General features: G+C 50.0%; 1 protein-coding gene across 6 annotated transcripts; it reads left to right on the top strand.

The window, feature by feature from the left end:
• Positions 1-318: 318 nt before the first annotated feature.
• ACCS (1-aminocyclopropane-1-carboxylate synthase homolog (inactive)) lies at positions 319-18,886 on the top strand. 6 transcript variants are annotated; one of them, XM_050758879.1, is made up of 15 exons: positions 319-593; positions 1,930-2,217; positions 5,823-5,882; positions 8,008-8,078; positions 9,195-9,264; positions 10,225-10,291; positions 11,956-12,053; positions 12,522-12,599; positions 13,358-13,458; positions 14,105-14,194; positions 15,704-15,749; positions 15,863-16,004; positions 17,827-17,969; positions 18,083-18,236; positions 18,342-18,886. In XM_050758879.1, exons 2-15 carry the CDS (start codon positions 1,930-1,932, stop codon positions 18,437-18,439), a joined length of 1,506 nt encoding a protein of 501 aa, XP_050614836.1. In that variant the 5' UTR covers positions 319-593; the 3' UTR covers positions 18,440-18,886. The 6 variants fall into 6 exon arrangements, with proteins under 6 accessions (XP_050614836.1, XP_050614835.1, XP_050614834.1 ...); XM_050758878.1 differs by having other exon boundaries at positions 319-978; XM_050758877.1 differs by lacking the exon at positions 319-593 and adding an exon at positions 1,007-1,573 and having other exon boundaries at positions 18,410-18,515.
• The last annotated feature ends 651 nt before the right edge of the window (positions 18,887-19,537 follow it).

Here is a 19,537-nt window from a genome sequence, read left to right as displayed (position 1 = left end):
CCCCAACTAAGAACCTATGAGGGCCAAAGAAAATCCCCTACAAATAAAAGGGGCAGAAATGACAAGCTGCGATGAAAGGCCACAAGGATGCTCACACCCGAATCTAAAAAGCGCTTTGTGGGGGCCGCAGCCAAGCATACTTTGGCCAAGAAATTTCCGTGGCTCTAACCTCCTTTGAAAACTGGAGAACCAAGGCCAGGTGGCAGAGGGAGGTGACTGACCCCACCCGGCCCGGCGGCGGCCCCGCACGCGCAAGCCACCCAGAGTGGAGGTGGGAACCGGCGCTCCGCCCCTTCCTCGCTGAAAGGGGCCCCTTTCCCTTTTCCCGGTCCCGCGGTCAGACCTCGTGTGTGACCCTTAAAGCGTAGGCCCCGCCGAGACTGCACCCGGCCTGAGCGGCGAGGGAACAAACTGCGCCCTGAGCAGGCCAGGAAGCCCGGCCTGGGGCAGACGGCCCTCAAGTTTCCTAGTCCGAGCGCAGGGCGGCGCTGTCCTCACCCGCGCGTAACGAGCCGGACGGAGGGCGTTTACCGGTGGAGGAAACCAACATGTGATACGCGCCTGCAGAGTGCCAGCTCCTCCAGCTCCGCCAAGTAGGTGGGATCCCCTACTTTGCAGAGGAGGAAGCCGTTCAGGCCTCCCTGTGTGCACTTTGCAAAAGCCTCTGCCCTTCCATCTCGAATCCCTTGGCACCGATCGCACTTCCTTCGCCTGGAAACCTGGAGTCGTCTCTCGCGAGACATCCTCCGCCCTGTAGAAGGCCGTTTCGGTTCTTCGTGCGCGGTAGCCGCCCCACTTGCGGGATTCCAAGGCCTGCTTAATCGGGCGCGGGTGTGTCTGGCTGTGGATTCGCCGCCGTCCCACTGGACGCCTGGAGGCTTGAACCGCGCCGCTCCCAGATCCCAGGCTTTGCTCCCACCCCGGCTTCCGCCCACAGTGCTGTACTTCCTCGGACCTCGGCTGTTGGGAGAGCCGGAGGTGAGCGCTCTCGGGAGAGCCCAGCCAATTTAAAGAGTCCCCCTGAGAAGACTTTGCAGAGGAAAATTTAACTGCGGGTACCCCCTGAGTTTCTGGTGCACCCGGTGTATCAGAGCTTGTGTTGTGCATCAGGACTGGAAAATTGGCAAGGAGTTACTTACGCTCTAATGACTCATATTTTATTGAACTTTTATCATCAGCCAGGATTTGTTCTAAGTACTTTATTGTCACTAACCCATATATTTGTATCTTCACGGCCAAACCGAGGTGATTACTGTTATATCCACTGTGCAGATGAGGAAACTAAACTGGCTTAGAGAAGTGAAGGAGTTCACACCCGCGGGCAGGAGTAGACCACCCTCATTGGTGTCCACACGTCTTTTCTTCAGGACTGAAGAGGCAGTCACTGGAGCTCTGCCTGGGGTGTCTGCACTTATGGAGACCCCCATTCCTCCCTCCCCTCGGTTCCCACCCACTATCCGCCTCAGAGTACCACATGATCTCATCCTACCCTTTACACCACAAGACCCCCAGGACTCCCAGGCGATGCTCTGCTTTAACTCAAGAAATTTTAACCTGGCATTTGGTAATTGAGGTGAGCAAGGATGGAAGAAGAATGTTGATGACCCTTTAGGCTGCAGAGTGAAAAACTTATGCAGAAGTAGAACACGCTAAAGCAGCAATACATTAAAGTCATATAAATATGGCAAGTGCAGTCCCTGGCACATACTAGGTCCTTAACAGGTTTTTCTTGTTGAAGTCATTGCACATATGGTTACAACTAAGGGACACAGGAAGTGATGAGTGCATAAACCTAAAGGAAGGGAGGTTTTTGCATAAACCTAAAGGAAGGGAATAAGAGAAAGGGAACTCCCATGACTCCAACTCCTTTCTGATGCTTGGTGCTGTGGAAATCCCTTGAGCAGGCCTGTGAATTTTGTCTTTTTGCAGATGTTCACACTTCCTCAAAAGGACTTCAGTGCTCCCACCACCTGTCTGGGCCCCACCTGCCTGCAGGACCTGGGCAGTAGCCATGGGGATGATCTGGAAGGAGAATGCTCCAGAAAACTGGACCAGAAGCTGCCAGAGCTCCCTGGAGTGGGTGATTCTGCCATGCTCTCCCCTGATACCTCCTACCTGTCCTCTAGAGGAAGAATGATTAAATGGTTCTGGGATTCCGCTGAGGAGGGCTACAGGACCTACCACATGGATGAGTATGATGAGAACAAGAACCCCAGTGTGAGTGAAGCTCCCCTCCCACTGGCACCCGAGAGGGAACTGCAGGGTGGGGTACCCTACCTTGACCAATAAGGCAGCATCCAGCCTGCTCTTGTGAGGTTGGAGTTACGGTCCTCTGACCTCCAAGAGGGCTTCTGATGTAGCTTAGGGAGGCTCCAGTGTACTGCCTGGATCAGGAAATGGTCCATTTGGAATACAGGGGACCTTGATTTGTGAGGGAGGAATTCAAGAGCCACACGATGTTCTTCTATGGATTCTGACCCATGACCTGTCAACTGTCCAACTTTAGAGCTAGGGCAGAACTAAGGTTCAGGTCGCAACTGTTTTACTTATAGGTTGTTTATTGCTGAGCTAGTTACTTCACTTCCTTGAATCTTAAATTATCTCTAAAATGAAATAATGACACCAGGCATGGTGGTTCACGCCTGTAATCCCAGCACTTTGGGAGGCTGAGGCAGAGGGAACCCTTGAGGCCAGGAGTTTGAGACCAGCCTGGGCCACATAGCAAGACTCCATCACCACAAAAAAATAAAAATAAAAAAATTAGCAGGGTGTGGTGGTGTGCACCTGTGGTCCCAGCTACTGGGGAGGCTGAGGTGGAAGGATTGCTTGAACCTGGAGGTCAACGCTATAGTGAGCCAAGATCACGCCACTGCATTCTAGCCTGGGCAACGGAGTGAGACCCTGTCTCAAAATAACAGGAAACAGGCCGGGCGTGGTGGCTCACGCCTGTAATCCCAGCACTTTGGGAGGCCGAGACGGGTGGATCATGAGGTCAGGAGATCTAGACCATCCTGGCTAACCCAGTGAAACCCCGTCTCTACTAAAAAATACAAAAAACTAGCCGGGTGAAGTGGCGGGCGCCTGTAGTCCCAGCTACTCGGGAGGCTGAGGCAGGAGAATGGCGTGGACCCGGGAGGCGGAGCTTGCAGTGAGCTGAGATCCGGCCACTGCACTCCAGCCTCGGCGACAGAGCGAGACTCCGTCTCAAAAAAAAAAAAAAAAAAAAAAAAGGAAACAAACAAAAATAAAATAAAATGGGATAATAATACCTGCTGTGTAGAAGAGTCAAGATTAAATGAGAGCAAGTATATGAAGTTTTTAGCACAGTGCTACTCAATAAATGATAGCTGCTATTAATATTTTCTGTCCCCAATATAAGCTATTCTCATAATGCCTTCAGGAGTCAGAAAGCTGTTACGGTAACCCTTTAATAATCCTTATTTGTTGAGCATCTACCATATAGATGTGAACAGAAACAAAGTTCTGATCCTCATAGAGCTCATATTCTAGTTAGGGAGACAGACAGTGAATGGACAGAGAAAAAATATATATACTATATGGTGGTAAATACTATAGAGAAACATAAACCAGGGTAAAGAAGACAGAGAATGATGGGTGGGCTGGGGATGTTGCTATTAAGTAGAAGGAGGTCACAGAAGGCTATTTTAATAGGGTGAACATTTGAGCAGATACCTGGAAAAAGTGAGGGATTGTCTTAGTTATCGTTGCATAACAAATGACCTCAAATCTAGCAAGTTAAAACAACAGTGCATAATTTCTGGGGTTCAGAATCCTGGTGGATGCCTCAGGCTCAAGATCTTTTTTTTTTTTTGTGATGGAGTGTTGCTGTGTCACCCAGGCTGGAGTGCAGTGGCATGATCTCGGTTCACCACAACCTCTGTCTCCCGGGTTCAAGTGATTCTGCCTCAGCCTCCCGAGTAGCTGGGATTACAGGCGTGTGCCACTGTGCCCGGCTAATTTTTGTATTTTTAGTAGAGATGGGGTTTTGCCGTGTTGGCCAGGCTGGCCACGAACTCTTGACCTCAGGTGATCTGCCTGCCTCAACCTCCCAAAGTGCTGGGATTACAGGCATGAGCCGCTGCGCCCGGCCAAGCCACCGCACCCAGCCACAAGATCTTTTGTGAAGGTGCCATAAAGCTGGGGCTGTGGTCTCATCTGAAAGGTTGACTTGGGGCCAGGGGATTGGATGGGAGGCTCTACTTCCAATGACACTCTCATGCTTATTGGCAGGCTTCAGTTCTTCTCCATGTGGGCTTCTTCACAGAATTGCCTCATGACATGGCAACTAGATTCTCTCAGGGCAAGTGATTCAAGAGAGAATGAGAGGTCATGGGTACCCAAGATGGAAGCCTTAGACTCTTGATAACCTAACTTCAGAAGTGACATCCCACCCCATCTGCCTATTCTGTTCATTAGAAGCACATTGCTAGGCCCAGCCCACACTCAAGGGGTGTGAATGCCAGGAGGCTGGGACCTTAGAGGCTGCCTGCCACAGGGAGTGAGCCATGCAGTTATCTAGGGAAGAGCATTCCCAGTAGAGGGGAAGAGCCAGTGCAATGGCTCCAGGCTTGGGTCATGCTTGATGAGTTCAAGGGACAGCAGAGGGGCCACTGGAGCTGGAATAAAGCCAAAACCAAGATGGGCAGGTGATGGGGTCAGAAAGGTGATGGGGTGGTGGAGGTCATAGATCCTGTAGGGCCCCAGAAGACCTGGTGAGCCTTCTGATTTTGGACAAAGTGGAATAAGAGGTATTCAAAGGAGGAGCAGTGTGGTCTGATTTGGGGTTTGGAAAGATGATTTGGACTGCTGTATGGAGATTTGACTTGGCAGGTAAGAGAATGCACAGAGAGAGGAGGGAAGCTGTTGTAATAATATAGACGAGAAATGATGGTGGCTCATACCAGGGTCCCAGCGGTGGAGGGTGAGACATGGTTGGACTGTGCATGTGTTTTGAAGTTGGAGCTGCCAGGATGTGTGAATAGATTGGCTCTGTTTGGAGGAGCTTCCCAGCTTGCTTCCCAGGGCATGAAGGAGCACTGCCTTTCATTTTGTCATAGTCTGAGCTCATTCAGGTTTTACTTTTTCATCTTCCTTCCTTCACTTCCCCTGCAGTAACTCAGGGGTCAGCAGTTAGCTGTGAGGCTGCACCGAGTCTCCGTGGGGACTCTGTAAGGGAGAGCTCGGGTTATGCCTGTCAGCCTCTCCTGTGACAATAAATGCCTATGGAGTGGGGATCAAGGTATTGTGTAATGTTGCAGGGTCTCCTGGGGGAGTATTTGCACTGGCAAAGGAACCCGTTCTTGATCTACACCCACCTTTGCTTCTGTTCCTGCCAGACTGCCAATATACCCTCTGTCTTCTTTCATTCTGTAAATGTGTATTGAGTCCCACTAAGCCCCTCAAGAGACACGGCAGTGTCTTCAGCACACATCTGTCCTTCAGGGAGCTTACCCTCAGTACGGGAGATATGGTGTGTATGTCAATCCCTGTGACCTGGGGTGGAAACTGACCAGTGCTCTAAAGGGGACAGATCAAGAGCTGTGGGATGCAGAAGAAAAGATCCCTTCTGGGTGGCATTATAGGGGGGACTTCCTGGAGGACATGGCGTTTGGACAGAGCTTTAGAAATGGGAAGATGGGATCAGGCAGCTGATCAGAAGGCACACCTTGAGCAAAGGCAAGGAGGGGTGGTTGAAAGGGTGGGGTTGTAGAGAGCTCCCATTTTGCTTTGCTGCCTCCATGGGCTCCTGGGTCCTTTCACTGGCACCCCCTGCCATGCTAACCCTGCCTCTGTACCTTCAGGGCATCATCAACTTGGGTGTCAGTGAGAACAAACTCTGCTTTGACCTGCTGTCCTGGCGGGTAAGTCCTAGGGCACCTCTGGGGGGCATCACTAGCTCCGAGGAGCTGTCTTCCCTGGGACGCTTTCCCAACAGGAGCCTACTGCTTGGCTCAGTGGCCCTGGCCTGGGAATCAAGAGACCCAGGTTCCAGGCCAACCTTGGGAGAGTTTTCTGCGTGTTCTTAAGTGAGTTACTTTCCCCCTCTAGTCCTATTTCTTCATCTCTGCAGACTCTTATTTCACTCAGTCCCTCCTGCTGTGTTGGGTCCCCTGATCTCAGAGGGAAACACTCAGTGCTTTGTGGTGTAGATATTTAGCGAGTAGCTCTTCAGGGGGACAAAAATAAACCCCCGATGTGTAGCTTTGCCAATTTCCATAGTGTAAATACTCCCACCATGGCCAATTTCAACCTCCTCTTGTGATATCACTGCAGGCAGAGTTGGAAGAGAGGTGCACGAGCACACTTAGGTAATATTTTCACCATACAGACATGTAGACAGAACTGACCTCAAAAGCATAGATAGTAAAAGGTACTAGCAAATCAGGAAGCGATGATGTTTGAGTGCTTATCACCTTTGTTTGTAAGATAATTTATTTCATTGTCCGTTTATATTAATTTGCTTTTTTAAAGTGGCTGTTTTAACACAGCTTGAAACATTTCTGAAATTTTATAATCCGATTTCTTGAGCTGGGGTGAGCCATCTTAGCAACCACTGACAACGTCTAATAAATGTGTCTCCCAAGGTGGCAGTGGCAGAGTTTGGGTTTGTAGAGACAGCAATGCTTAACCCAAAGGAACATATTTCCAAAGGTGAGAAATCTCAACCCCAAGGGAAAGGGCTTATAGGGAATATATTTAATTAATTTATTTATTTGAGATGGAGTCTCGCTCTGTTGCCCAGGCAGGAGTGTAGTGGCATGATCTCAGCTCACTACAACCCCCTCCTCCCGGATTCAAGCAATTCTCCTACCACAGCCTCCTGAGTAGCTGGGATTACAGGCACACACCACCACACTCGGCTAATTTTTGTATTTTTGGTAGAGACAGGGTTTAATCATTTTGGCCAGGCTGGTCTCGAACTCCTGACTTCGTGATTTCCCTGCCTCAGCCTCCCAAAGTGCTGGGATTACAGGTGTGAGCCACTGTGCCCGGCTCTGGAATAGATTTTAAAGGCCTGTTTTACCTAAAGCCAGCTCCTTCTTCTCAGGCAGCTAAACACTGAAATAAAAGGTGAGCCACATATAGCAATTTAAATTTTCTATTAAAAAAATAAAAAAGATTCCAGGTAAAAATTAATTTTAATAATATATTTTATTTAGCCCAATATATTCAAAATATGACCATTTCAGCATGTCATCAGTATAAAAATTATTAATGATATATTTTACATACTTTTTTCCTACCAACTTTTCAAAATCCAGTGTGTCTTAATTCAGTTGAACCACATTTCAAATGCTCATTTGCCGCATGTGGCCAGTGGCTACCATATTGGACATTGTGGCTCTAAGGGAGGAAGGGAGAGAGGGCGAAGGCTGGACCCAGTTATGTAGAAGTGGCTGATTCCCTTTCTTCCTTTTGGCCCCAGTGCGCAAGGCCCCTGCATTGGGCCTTCTTTGACAAAGTGCCTACAATAGTAGGAGTTTCTAACCTAGCACCTGGTCATGGAGTGGGTGGTCTAGAAACTGCTATGTCTTCCAAAGTGTGAGGTCAAGCTGAGCTTACAGGAAGACAGTGGCCTAAGTCCCTGTAGAAGTTGGAGCCAAGACTGAGGTTCTAGCTCTCAGTGTCTTCTGTCGCCCCCATGGAGATGCTGATCAGTGTGGTCTCCCGTTACTGCTTCTGCAAACCCACCCCTCCAATTTTTTAGGTGGCAGTGTTGTATAAAGAGTGCCAGACTAGGAGTCAAAAATTTGGGGTTTTGTCTCAGCTCTGCCACTTGCCAGCTCTGTGACCTTGGCTGAGTGACCTCATTTTTTTGGACCTCAGTTTCCTCACCTGGAACATGGGTATGAGAAAGCTGTCACTGTCTGCGCCTCTCACGGTTTCTCTGATGAGCAGAACAAGCATTCAGCTTTACCTGCCCTGTGCTGTGGATACAGGCAGCAGTGCCGGCCCTCAGCCCCGCTCTTCCCTGTCTGTCCCCAGCTGAGTCAGAGCGACATGCAGAGAGTGGAGCCGTCCCTGCTGCAGTACGCTGACTGGAGGGGACATCTGTTGTAAGTAGTTGCCATAGGGTGAGTTTGGCCCCCTGGGGATGTGTGGCAATGTCTGGAGACATTTTTGGTTGTTAGAACTGGGAAGTCAGGTGCTCCTGGCATTTGGTGTGTAGAGGTCAGGGTTGCTGCTAAAGTTCCTACAATGCACAGGACAGCCGCCACCACGAAGAATGACCCGGCCCCAAACATCAGTAGTGGGAGGCTGAGAAAGCCTGCAGTAGGCTGAGGGCCTAGTTCTGGAGACCTGGTGACCTGGGGTCTCCTGCCAGTCCCACCTCAGCACAGGGGTCTCTAGTCTGGTTTCTGGGAACCTGGCTCTGTAGCATGGGGAGGGCCTTCAGGCGAGGAGTCTTTGTCCCTGCTTTGTTGGTAGCTTTAGAGAAGCCATAATTGCTGTTGGGGGAGCTGGCTGGGGCCTTTTCCTAATGCTAAAAGGGGAGGTGGTAAGTAACACTAATAGTAGCTTGTGCTTATTGAACACTTGCTTGGGGACACTGTTCTAAGGGCTCAGCAGCTGAGCAGGACCTGATCCCAAGACTGATTGCAAAGCATGTGTTCTTCTAATGTAGTCATTAGGATGATGGGCCCTGGACTCAGACCACTGGGCTTGAGTGTGGACTGTGCCTCTTACCAGCAAGTGACTTAATTCCTTTAAATCTCAGTTTTTGTTTCTTTGACTGTACAATGGGAGTAATAATAATAATGATAGTAGTAACCACATCATAGGATTATTATGAAGAGTAAGTAAAAGTCTTCTAAATAACATTTGTATAAGGTAAATGCTTAAAATATATGAGCAACAATAATGGTGCTAATAGTTATTGTTGTAGTAATAATGTTTATTCGTATAATTAGCTAGATCTCCATAGAGAGTGTTACTTTTGATAATCCCTGAAATCTCCTGATTAGGTGCGGTGGGGTGTCCACTGCAATGCATGTGGGTAGTGGGGAGGAGAAGGTGGGTGCTGAGGAGTGGAGACAGAGGCACCCACACCCCCATCGTGGGAAATTAGGGAATAGTGATGGCAGGTGCCTGAGGATTCACCAGAGGAGCTTCGGGATGCACCGTGGGTTGGGGACCATCTGGCAAGCACTGCCTATTTGTCTTATCTTCAGCCTCCGGGAGGAAGTGGCCAAGTTCCTGTCTTTCTACTGCAAGAGCCCAGCGCCACTGAGACCAGAGAATGTGAGTAGCCCCCTCCACTGCTCCTTCCTGTTCTCTTGCCTCCCCTCTCCATCTTTTTCCTCCCTCCCTCCCTCCCTCCCTCCCTCCCTCCCTCCCTTCCTTCCTTCCTTCCTTCCTTCCTTCCTTCCTTCCTTCCCTCCTTCCTTCCTCCCTCCCTCCCTCCCTCCCTCCCTCCCTCCCTCCCTCCCTCCCTCCCTCCGTCCCTCCGTCCCTCCCTCCCTCCCTCCCTCCCTCCCTCCCTCCTCCTCCTCCTCCTCCTCCTCCTCCTTCTTTTTCCAGACAGACTCTTGTTCAGTCTCCCAGACAGGAATGTAGTGGTGCAATCTTGGCTCACTGCAACCTCTGCCTCTTGTGTTTCCGTGATTCTTCTGCCTCAGCCTCCCGAGTAGCTGGGATTACAGGCGTGCACCACCATGCTTGGCTAATTTTTGTATTTTTAGTAGAGACGGGGTTTTACTATGTTGGTCAGACTACTCTCAAACTACTGACCTCAAGTAATCTGCCCGCCTCAGCCTCCCAAAGTACTGGGATTACAGGTGTGAGCCACTAAGCCTGGCTTCCATTCCCCACCTCTTGGCTGGCCTGAGGGTAAGCTGGGGTTGAGATCTGCCCTTCACATAGTTTTGATTTGTTTCAAAGTAGAATTAGGAATACCTTCTCCCTCCTCGATGTTTAGAGTTTGGGTATAATTTCCACCCCATGTTGTTCTGTGGGCCTTCTGCCTCCACACCCTCAGGCAAGACCCTCTTAGTGACCAGCCCCCTCTTCCTGGCTCAGATGATCTGGAGCAGGGTCCACACGGATGAGCTTGGCTGTTAGTCTAGTGGCTTTGTTGTGACAGAGCCCCAGGTGGCACCAAGGCAGGGCCTGACGCTCCCTCTGTGCTGTCCTGGGAGGCTGCGGGTCCCCGCCCACTCCTGGAACTGGTTCATCTTCATCCCTTGGATATGTCACCCTTAGGTGGTTGTCCTGAATGGTGGTGCCTCGCTCTTCTCTGCTCTGGCCACGGTGCTGTGTGAGGCGGGGGGTAAGTGATCTCTGTGGCCTGCCCTGCACTGTGAGCCCCGTTGTGCCTACAGGGCCCCCCGTTGCCTGGCCTCAAGGGCTGCAATAGTATGCTTTCAGGCACACTAGAATATACTAGATTGCAGGGGGCGTGAATAAGTGACTTGACAAAGCACCCGGGGGTCAGCAGTTCCAGGGGAGGTTAGTGTGATATTGGGGTCCTGGGCTTTCTCTCTGCCATGACCTTGGCTGCTTCATGCTCATAAGGGGGCTGTCGCATCCTCACGTGACAGTGTGTCTTAGAGCAGGAAGAAAGGGATGTGGTCGTGCCGTGCCTGTCTCTTTTTTATCAGGAGATGGGGATAGGGATGCTGTTTCCCAGAAGAGGCCCCCTTCTATCTTCCTGACCAGAACTGACTCATAAACCTATCTCCAAAATGGTCCCTGGCAAAGGGTTGCCTGAAACCAGACGTGGTTTGTCCCCCAGGGCTAGGGGAAGGCCAACCTTCCTCAGACATGTTGTTGGTCATGCCTGAAAAAACTGGTACTGTCTTAGCACAGAAGGAAATTGAAATGGCTGTTGAATGGGCAGCCAGCCAGCAGTGCCTGCTGCAAGAGCAGATTGTTTTAAGAATCAGTTATGGTCAGGGGTTACTGGTTGCAAGGAAAAGAGACCCATTCATGGTAACTTAATTAATAATGAGATTATTAGTAACATTTAATGAATTGTGTTCCAGGGACTGGCCTAAGGCTTTATGTAGAGTATTTTGTTTAATCCTCACAATACTTCAATGAGGTTGGTTCTATGATGATCTCCATTTTACAGATGAGGAGACTAAGGCACAGGAGGTTAACTTGTCAAAGTCACACAAAGAGAGGTAGTAACCAGGATTTGAACCATCAACGAGAGATTCATTGTAAGGATATGATAGGCAATTTCCTGCCCATTCCAGAACAATCAAGAACAGGAACCTTCTAAGCTTCAGTTTTCCCATCTATAAAGTTAGGATATAATAAATAGTACCTACTTCGGAGACTAATTGTCAGGAGCAGATGAGATAAAATAGAAACAAATGTTCAGTGCATTTGCCATCACATCGTAAGTGCTTAGCAAATGTTAGCTGTTAATAATTAGAAAGGGGGCTGTATTAGTCTGTTCTCATGCTGCTAATAAAGACATACCCAAGACTGGGTAATTTATAAAGGAAAGAGGTTTAATGGATTCACAGTTCCACATGGCTGGGGAGGCCTCGCAATCATGGTGGAAGGCGAATGAGGAGCAAAGTCACATCTTACATGGTGGCAGGCAAGAGAGGTTGTGTAGGGGAACTCCCCTCTATAAAACCACCAGATCTTGTGGGACTTACTTCCCTATCACCAGAACAGCACAGGAAAGACCTGCCCCCATGATTCAATTACTTCCCTCCAGGTACCTCCCATGACACATGGAAATTACGGGAGTTATAATTCAAGATGAGATTTGGGTGGGGACACAGCCAAACCATATCAGGGGCTGATCTCAGTGGATCCAAGCTTTCGAAAGTGTTTTGGGAGTTGAGAGTGCAAGCATGCCCCAAATGGTCCCCAAGGAAGTTAAAGGCCTAGAGAGGGAGTGGGGACAGTGGACAGAGGGTCTGGGGTGTTCTGGCCAGAAAGTGACAGGCCGTCACCCACTCCTGCCCCCAGAGGCTTTCCTGATCCCCACCCCTTACTATGGCGCCATCACACAGCACGTGTGTCTCTACGGCAATGTCCGACTGGCCTGTGTCTACTTGGACAGTGAGGTAAGAGTCTTGGCTTCCCAGGTAGAACTGGGGCGTGCCTGTGGTCAAGAGTTTCCTGAGTCTGAATTTGAGGGTCGTCCATGCTGAGGGCTCTGGGGTTGTGATGAGTAGGGAATGGAGCCTTCTGTTGCCACATGGCTGCCTGTGCCTGGGATCCCCAGTGGTTCCAAAGTTCTAGTCTCTGAGATCCCTGGGGATGACGTAGAAGCCAAGAGCCAGACCCAGAAACAACGAGGTGGGAACAGAGCAGGGCAGACCTAAGTATAGCACCCGAGAGTGATGAGGGGGTCCCTGAAGTGGTGGGGTGGGGGTGGATGGCAGTAAGAGGCGGGGGCTCCCACCTGCTTTTCCAGAGACTCTTCTGAGGAGGCTGGGGTTTACAGGGGAGGAGAGGCCTGAGAGTTCATGTGTGTTTGGGGGGCAGTGGTCTCTGAATGTGGCTGGTGGCTCTGATGGGTCTTTTTCCAGGTCACTGGGCTAGACACACGCCCCTTCCAGCTCACAGTGGAGAAGCTGGAGATGGCCCTGCGAGAAGCTCACTCTGAGGTCTGGGGATCAAATCAAACCCGAGGCTGGGAGTGGGTGGGTCTGAGCAGGGCCTGGACCCCTCTTCTTGTGGCTGATCTCCTCCCAGGAGTAGGGTTGGTACTCAGGGATGAGGACAGACAGGTAGGGTGGTAGCACAGAATTATTCTGGGAGTCAGGCAGAACCCTGCCTAGGGAGGGTCTTCCCTTTCAAAACAGACTCTTAGACCTCAGTTCACAGAGAATCAACCAGGGAATGTCACTAAGGATACCCCCATCGCTGATCCATCAGATTCTGGTTCAGTGGGTCAAGTGTGGCGTGTAGGAGTCTGTGGTTTAACGAGTCTCCCTGGTCATTTGAGGGGGCAATCTTGCTCACTTTGAGGGGACCTGAGGACTCCCAAAGAAGAACAGAGACCAGTATTCCAGTGATTCCTTTCCCGCCTACTTTTCAAAAATCTACTTATTTTTTTTACTTCGGTCATGAAAGCTATACATACTCACTGTAGGAATTTTGAAACTGCAAAAGGCCCACCCAAAATTCTACCAGCAAAGGTAACCTACTGGCATGTGGACACATTTCTCTCTGGTCCTTGGCCTCTGCCTTTATCTGATGCTGCAGATGTAATTCTGTGTCCCGCTTGTTTGCTTCATGTTGTGTTATGAACATGTCCCCATCAAATCTCCCTGGGAGCCTTCCAGTGACCAGCCCCCTTTGACTGTGTGGCTCTGGCCTTGGGGAAGAGCTGAGGGTCGCCTGTCCTAACGGATGGTTTCAGGGTGTGAAGGTCAAAGGCCTCATCCTCATCAACCCCCAGAACCCTCTGGGTGACATCTACTCCCCGGAAGAGCTGCAGGAGTACCTGGTATTTGCCAAGAGGTGAGGTACCCCACACTGGCCCCGACACAGGGTCTGGGCAGCCTGGGGTTCCAATGTGGGTTTGGTGCAGGTTTTTCTACTCTCTTCACCCCACTGTGGGCTGCTACTTGCTTTGGCCCTTCCTTGGCAGTAGAGTGGGGAAGCAGGGATTTGTGGGATGCCATTCCTCTTTCTCTTTGGCTCTTTATAACAATAGCTATCAATGATCGCACACTCTAGGGGCCAGGCACCATGCTAAGCACTTTATGTGCCTCATACAATCCTCACAACAAACCTGTCAGGTACTGATGCTGTTATCACGCCCAGCTCACTGAGCCTTCGAGTGGTCAAGTGAGGGGTGGAGCCAGACTTGAACCTGCGTCTCTCTGACTCGAGCTCTTGTGCATGCCCCTGCCCCTCCATGGAGGTGCCCGAGGGCTCCCTTTCTCCCCTACAGTGCTTCAAAAGCTCCTCTGTCACCTGCTGTATATGTATGGCTTTCTGTTGGAAAAATAGGTCAAAGAAAGGTGTTCTGGAAAAAACAAGTTTGATAACCCGGGGCTAGACCCCGGCCCCTCTGGTTTTCTCATGTATTGCCTCCCCACCCTGCGGGACGCATTTGCCCTACACACTAAGTCTCTCCTCCCCACCCCCTGCCTCACCCCAGGCACAAGCTGCATGTGATTGTGGATGAGGTCTACATGCTGTCCGTGTTTGAGGAGTCAGCTGGGTACCGCAGTGTCCTAAGCCTGGAAAGGTGAGGCTCCCCGACTCAGCTAACTCCCTCAGCCCCTATTATCCCACGGAGCCCCGACCACTTTCTGGCTCAGCCCACGGGGCATGGCCTGCCCAGAGCAATTCCATTTCCACCCAGCTGATCCCACTGGTCCTCAGATCTCCTAATGAGAAGTAGGGAGGGTTGGGCTAGATTCGTGATTTTCAAGTTATTCTGTGGAATTTCTGAGAACTCCAAGAAGAGGCCTCAGGATTCCTTAAGTTAGGGCTGAGTGGATGGGAAATTGGCCTCTTTGCTGTTTCCTTTACCTCCAGAGTGGCTCCAGTTTTATTCTTTCATTCATTCATTTACTCACTCATTCATTCACTCAGCACCTCTGGAGCCCCTTGCATGTGCCAAACACCTCTGGATATTTACATTTTGGGGTTTTTCATTAGGTTTACTGTAAGCAAAGCATTTGTGGCCAGAATACCTTTGGGAACACTTGGAGCAGATCATCCTCAAGGCACACTGGCCCATGCTTGTAATCCCAGCACTTTGGGAGGCCAAGGTGGGAGGATTGCTTGAGCCCAGGAGTTTGAGACCATCCTGGGCAACATAGAGAGACTCTGTTTCTATGGGAAAAAAAAGAAAGCGGGGATCAGATCATGTGTGCCGTCTGTGAATCTGACCTTCAGGAATTCTAACAGTTCCTGCTGTTTGTCCAGAACCTTCAGCCCTGTCAAGTCCTTTCCATTAGCCTTCTCTTCTCGTCTTCACAAAGCCTTGAGGAGTGAATGGAGCATGGATTGTGAATCCCATCTATTTTTTGGATTAGGAGAGTGAGGCACAGACAAAAAGTGATTGTCCATGATCCTTGGTTAGTCATTAACAAAAAAAATTCTTGAGCATCGATTTCATGGCAGGTGCTGTGCTAAGTGCTGGAGATACAACAGTGAACAGGAAAGACACAGGCCCTTCCTGTGTGGAACTTTAATTTCTAGCCAGAAAAAAAACATTTCAGCAGCTAAATGCACATCCAGCCATTGGATTATGGCCATGATGAATGCTAAAAGCGAGAGACCAGGGAGCTGTGAGAGGATCTGTTTAGGGTACCTGATTGGCCTCATCCCAGGGGGAGTGGTTAGGGAAAGTCTCTTTGATGAGTGACATTTGAGCTAGGCTCTAGATCAGGGGCCGGCAAACTTTTCCTGCAAAGGCCAGATGATAAATATTTTAGGCTTTCCAGGCCATATGCTCTCTCACTCAACTTTGCCACAGACACTGTGTAAATGAATGAGCATGGCTGTGTTCCGATAAAACTTTATTTACAAAAAAACGGGCAGCAGGCTAGGTTTGGCCCACAGGCAGTCATTTGCTGACCCCTGCTCTAAAGGATGCATGGGAATGGGTGGTTCAAAGAGATGAAACCAGGGCTTGTCCCGGAACCAAAACTAGATTCCACCACCCATCTCTTCATTTGTTCAACCAAACACGTGTGGGTTCCCATAGTTCTGTGTTGCCTCTGTTCCCACGCTGTGCTCTCTGCAGGCTGCCTGACCCCCAGAGGACCCACGTGATGTGGGCAACCAGCAAGGTGAGTTCCTGGCTGGCCTTGGGGGTGTCAGGAGGGTGGGAGGGCAGCGAGGTGGGTGGAAGCAGCTTCCTCCATGGAGGGCTGGCCACCACCTAGGGTGCTTCTTCCTGCAGGATTTCGGGATGTCTGGGCTCCGCTTTGGCACACTGTACACAGAAAACCAGGACGTGGCCACTGCCGTGGCTTCCCTCTGCCGCTACCACGGCCTCAGTGGCTTGGTCCAGTACCAGATGGCACAGCTGCTGCGGGACCGTGGTGACTGCCTGGGCCTGGTGACCTGAAAATGGGAGGCGGGTTGGAGGCATCCTGGGAACAGCCAGGAATCATAGATGCTTCTTGTATGAGAAGAATTTAGGGTTGGGTTAGAGAGTACCAGCTCTGGACCCAGACTGGGTCCATACCCTATTTGGTCACTTCCTGTCCATGCGGCACTTTGCTTTACCTCTTTATCTGTATGAGCCTCAGTTTCCTCATCTGTAAAGCAGGGATCATAATGGTACCTGTCCTGTAACAGGTTAGTGTGATTTGTAATTCAATTAGAATAGTGCCTGGCATATAATAGGCACTTGATTAATGTGAATTCATTATGATTAGCTGAGAGCACTTAAAAAACAGAGCAGGGTCGAGCATGGTGGCTCATGCCTGTAATTTCAGCACTTTGGGAGGCTGAGGTGGGAGGATCACTTGAGCCTGTGAGGTTGAGGCTACAGTGAGCCTTCGTCATGCCACTGCACTCCCGCTCGGGTGACAGAGTAAGACCATGTCTTTAACAACAACAACACCACAAACAGAGAAGAAGCTTGTAAGGAAAAATTGTTGTAATGGAAGTATGTCTCTTCCTGTGAATCTGTTCTATTCCTGGATTCAAATAGTGAGTTTAAATAGCAAAGGTTACCTGTCAATGCCACCATTTACTGAGCCTAGCAAATGCACCTGCTGTATCATCTCATTCTCTTTAGAATCCTAGGAAGCAAGAATTCCTATATTTTCCTTATTATTTTACAGATGAGGAAAATGAGGACCAGATACTACCCCACTCACTATAGTAGCTAAAAGTTTTAAAAATAGTGACAACATCAAGTGTTGACAAAGATAAGGAGCAGCTGGAAGTCTCATACATTGCTGGTAGGAGTGTAAGTAGTTCAGCCACTTTGGAAAAAAATTCAGCAGTTTCTTATAAAGGTAAACATACACTTGCCAAGTCATTCAGCAGTCCTACTCCTAGATATTGACCTTGATGGTCACACAAAAACCTCTGCTTTATTCATAATCACCCATAACTGGAAACAACCCAAATGTCCTTCCACAGATGTGTGGATGCAAAAACCGTGGTCCATCCACTCAATGGAACACTACTGTGCAATAAAATCCATGGCAACATGGGATAGTTTCAAAGGAATCGTGCTGAGTGAAAGCAGCTAGCCTTAAAAGATTACATGCTATATAATTCCAATTCGATGACATTCTGGAAAAGGCAAAACTGTAGTGATGGAGAACAGATCTGTGCTTGCAGGGAAGGGGCCAGTGTGACTATAAACAGCATCAGGGTGTTCTTTAGAGTGGTGGAACTGTTCAGCATCCTGACTATGGTGGTGGTTACATAAACATATACGTATATTAGAATTCTTAGAACTGTATGGCAACAACAAAAAGTACAAACAATGAGGGTCAGAGAGGTGAAGTTGCCCAAGGACCCACCCTTGTCATTGGCCACACTGGGATCTGAACCTTGGTCGGTGGGACTACAAAGGATCACTCTGGAACTTTAGAACTAGATAAACCTTGGGTTTGATTCTTTATCCTGGGGGACTTTGTGCTCTGGACTCCTGAGGGAGTGTGGGACCTGGAGCTGTCAGGGCTGAGTATCTAGGTTTAAGGTGCTTTACATTGAACACTGAATTTCCATCCCTTCTTGACCTCCCCTTCATAATCCTCCCCACCACAGCAGCCAGCTAGAGGAGGGACTCAACAGCATCCTGGCAGCTTATGGCCTTTTTCTTTACAGCATTTAGACTAGTGGGACCAAGTAGAGGGTTGATGAAAGATTGATCTTCTGGCCTCTCTTTCACCCAAACAGACTGGATCAACCAGGTGTACCTGCCGGAAAACCATGCCCGGCTCAAGGCTGCCCACACCTACGTCTCGGAAGAGCTCAGGGCGTTGGGGATCCCCTTCTTGAGTCGTGGGGCTGGCTTCTTCATCTGGGTTGACTTGAGAAAGGTAATGCCAGTGGAGGTGCGGGCTGGGGAGGGAGTTTCAGGCTTCCCTCCAGCAGGTGAGGGGCAGTTGGTGAGGGGTCTCAGCTATGTCCTGAGCCCCTTCCACCCTTTCAGTACCTGCCCAAGGGCACCTTTGAGGAGGAAATGCTGCTCTGGCGCCGCTTTTTGGACAACAAGGTGCTGCTATCCTTTGGCAAGGCCTTCGAGTGTAAAGAGCCTGGTTGGTTTCGCTTTGTCTTCTCAGACCAGGCCCACCGGCTTTGCCTGGGTGAGCAGCCTGCCTTCCCAGCCCAGCCTTCACTCTGGCTTCTGCTTGTTTGTCCCCACCCACCTGGCCATCAGTGCCAACTGGCCCCCCACTTCCCCTTCCCAGGGATGCAGAGGGTCCGGCAGGTGCTTGCAGGCAAATCCCAAGTGGCTGAAGACCCTCCTTCCTCTCAGAGCCAGGAGCCAAGTGACCAACGCAGGTGAGCTGGTCATTGCCTCGTGGCCAGAGGGCCCAGCAGCCACTGTGGACCTGGGGCGTTCCGGGGCTGCAGAAGACCGACTGTGGATGTGCCATTTGCCAGGAAGGTGTCTAACTTGGCTTTGCACCCAAAGAACTGTTTCTTGCCTTTTGCTGTAGCCGTGAGAAACTCCTTAAGCTATGGTTCAGCCTGGGCCCTCCCTCTCTCCTATTAAACAAAACTAGGAGAGTCCCGATGTCTCCATTGTGAGTTATTTAGAATGGAGGAGTCGTGACTGCTTCTAACCAGAGCCTCAGCCCTCCCGAGGATGTGAAAAGAAAACAAACAACCTGTACCTTCTTTCTGATAGCACCATCATTCCTCTTTCTTTGTCGCCATGGAAATGAGTAAAGGAACAGCACATACAGGAGAGTGTGCAGAAAAATAAAACAAAGTGATAACTTCCAAACTCCGAGGAGAATGGAATGAATGTTTTGTTCAGATTGTTCTCCCCACATTTAGGACAGTTGGGCTCACAGCACACCGGGATCCTGGGACCGTCTTCTGCTTGGGACGAGGTGAACAGGACTCTATGGGGGAAGTCAGGAGAGCTGAAGCAGTCCCTCAGTCTCCAGGAAACTCCTTCCGCCTCTCCCTTTGAAAGAGCTGCCTTCACTGATGTCCCCAAAGCAGAGTGACCTAGTGTTGGTCGTTGGGGGAAGATTTGGTGCTGCAACCCTGAACTGAGGCTGCCATGAGGCCAAGCTAACCAAGGCTGGCTTTTCTACTGTAAGGAGCAGATGAGGGCCACCTACCCCATTTTCAGGGGTGCCTTAATTCAGAGGCTAAATGAGCTTCTAGATCTGACCATAAAGCTGTGTGCTGAGGAGCCTTCCCATGTGCTGACACTCCTGCTTGGAAGCTGATGCTTTCCTTCTTTCTTTTTTTTTTTTTTTTTGAGATGGAGTCTCACTTTTTTGCCCAGGCTGGAGTGCAGTGGCACAATCTCGGCTCACTGCAACCTCCACCTCCCAGGTTCAAGCGATTCCCCTGCCTCCGCCTCCTGAGTAGCTGGGATTACAGGTACCTGCCACCATGCCCGACATATATTTGTATTTTTAGT

The sequence above is a fragment of the Macaca thibetana genome, chromosome 14 (assembly GCF_024542745.1).
Source record: "Macaca thibetana thibetana isolate TM-01 chromosome 14, ASM2454274v1, whole genome shotgun sequence".
NCBI lineage: Eukaryota > Metazoa > Chordata > Mammalia > Primates > Cercopithecidae > Macaca > Macaca thibetana.
This window is presented reverse-complemented; position numbering and strand designations above follow the sequence as displayed.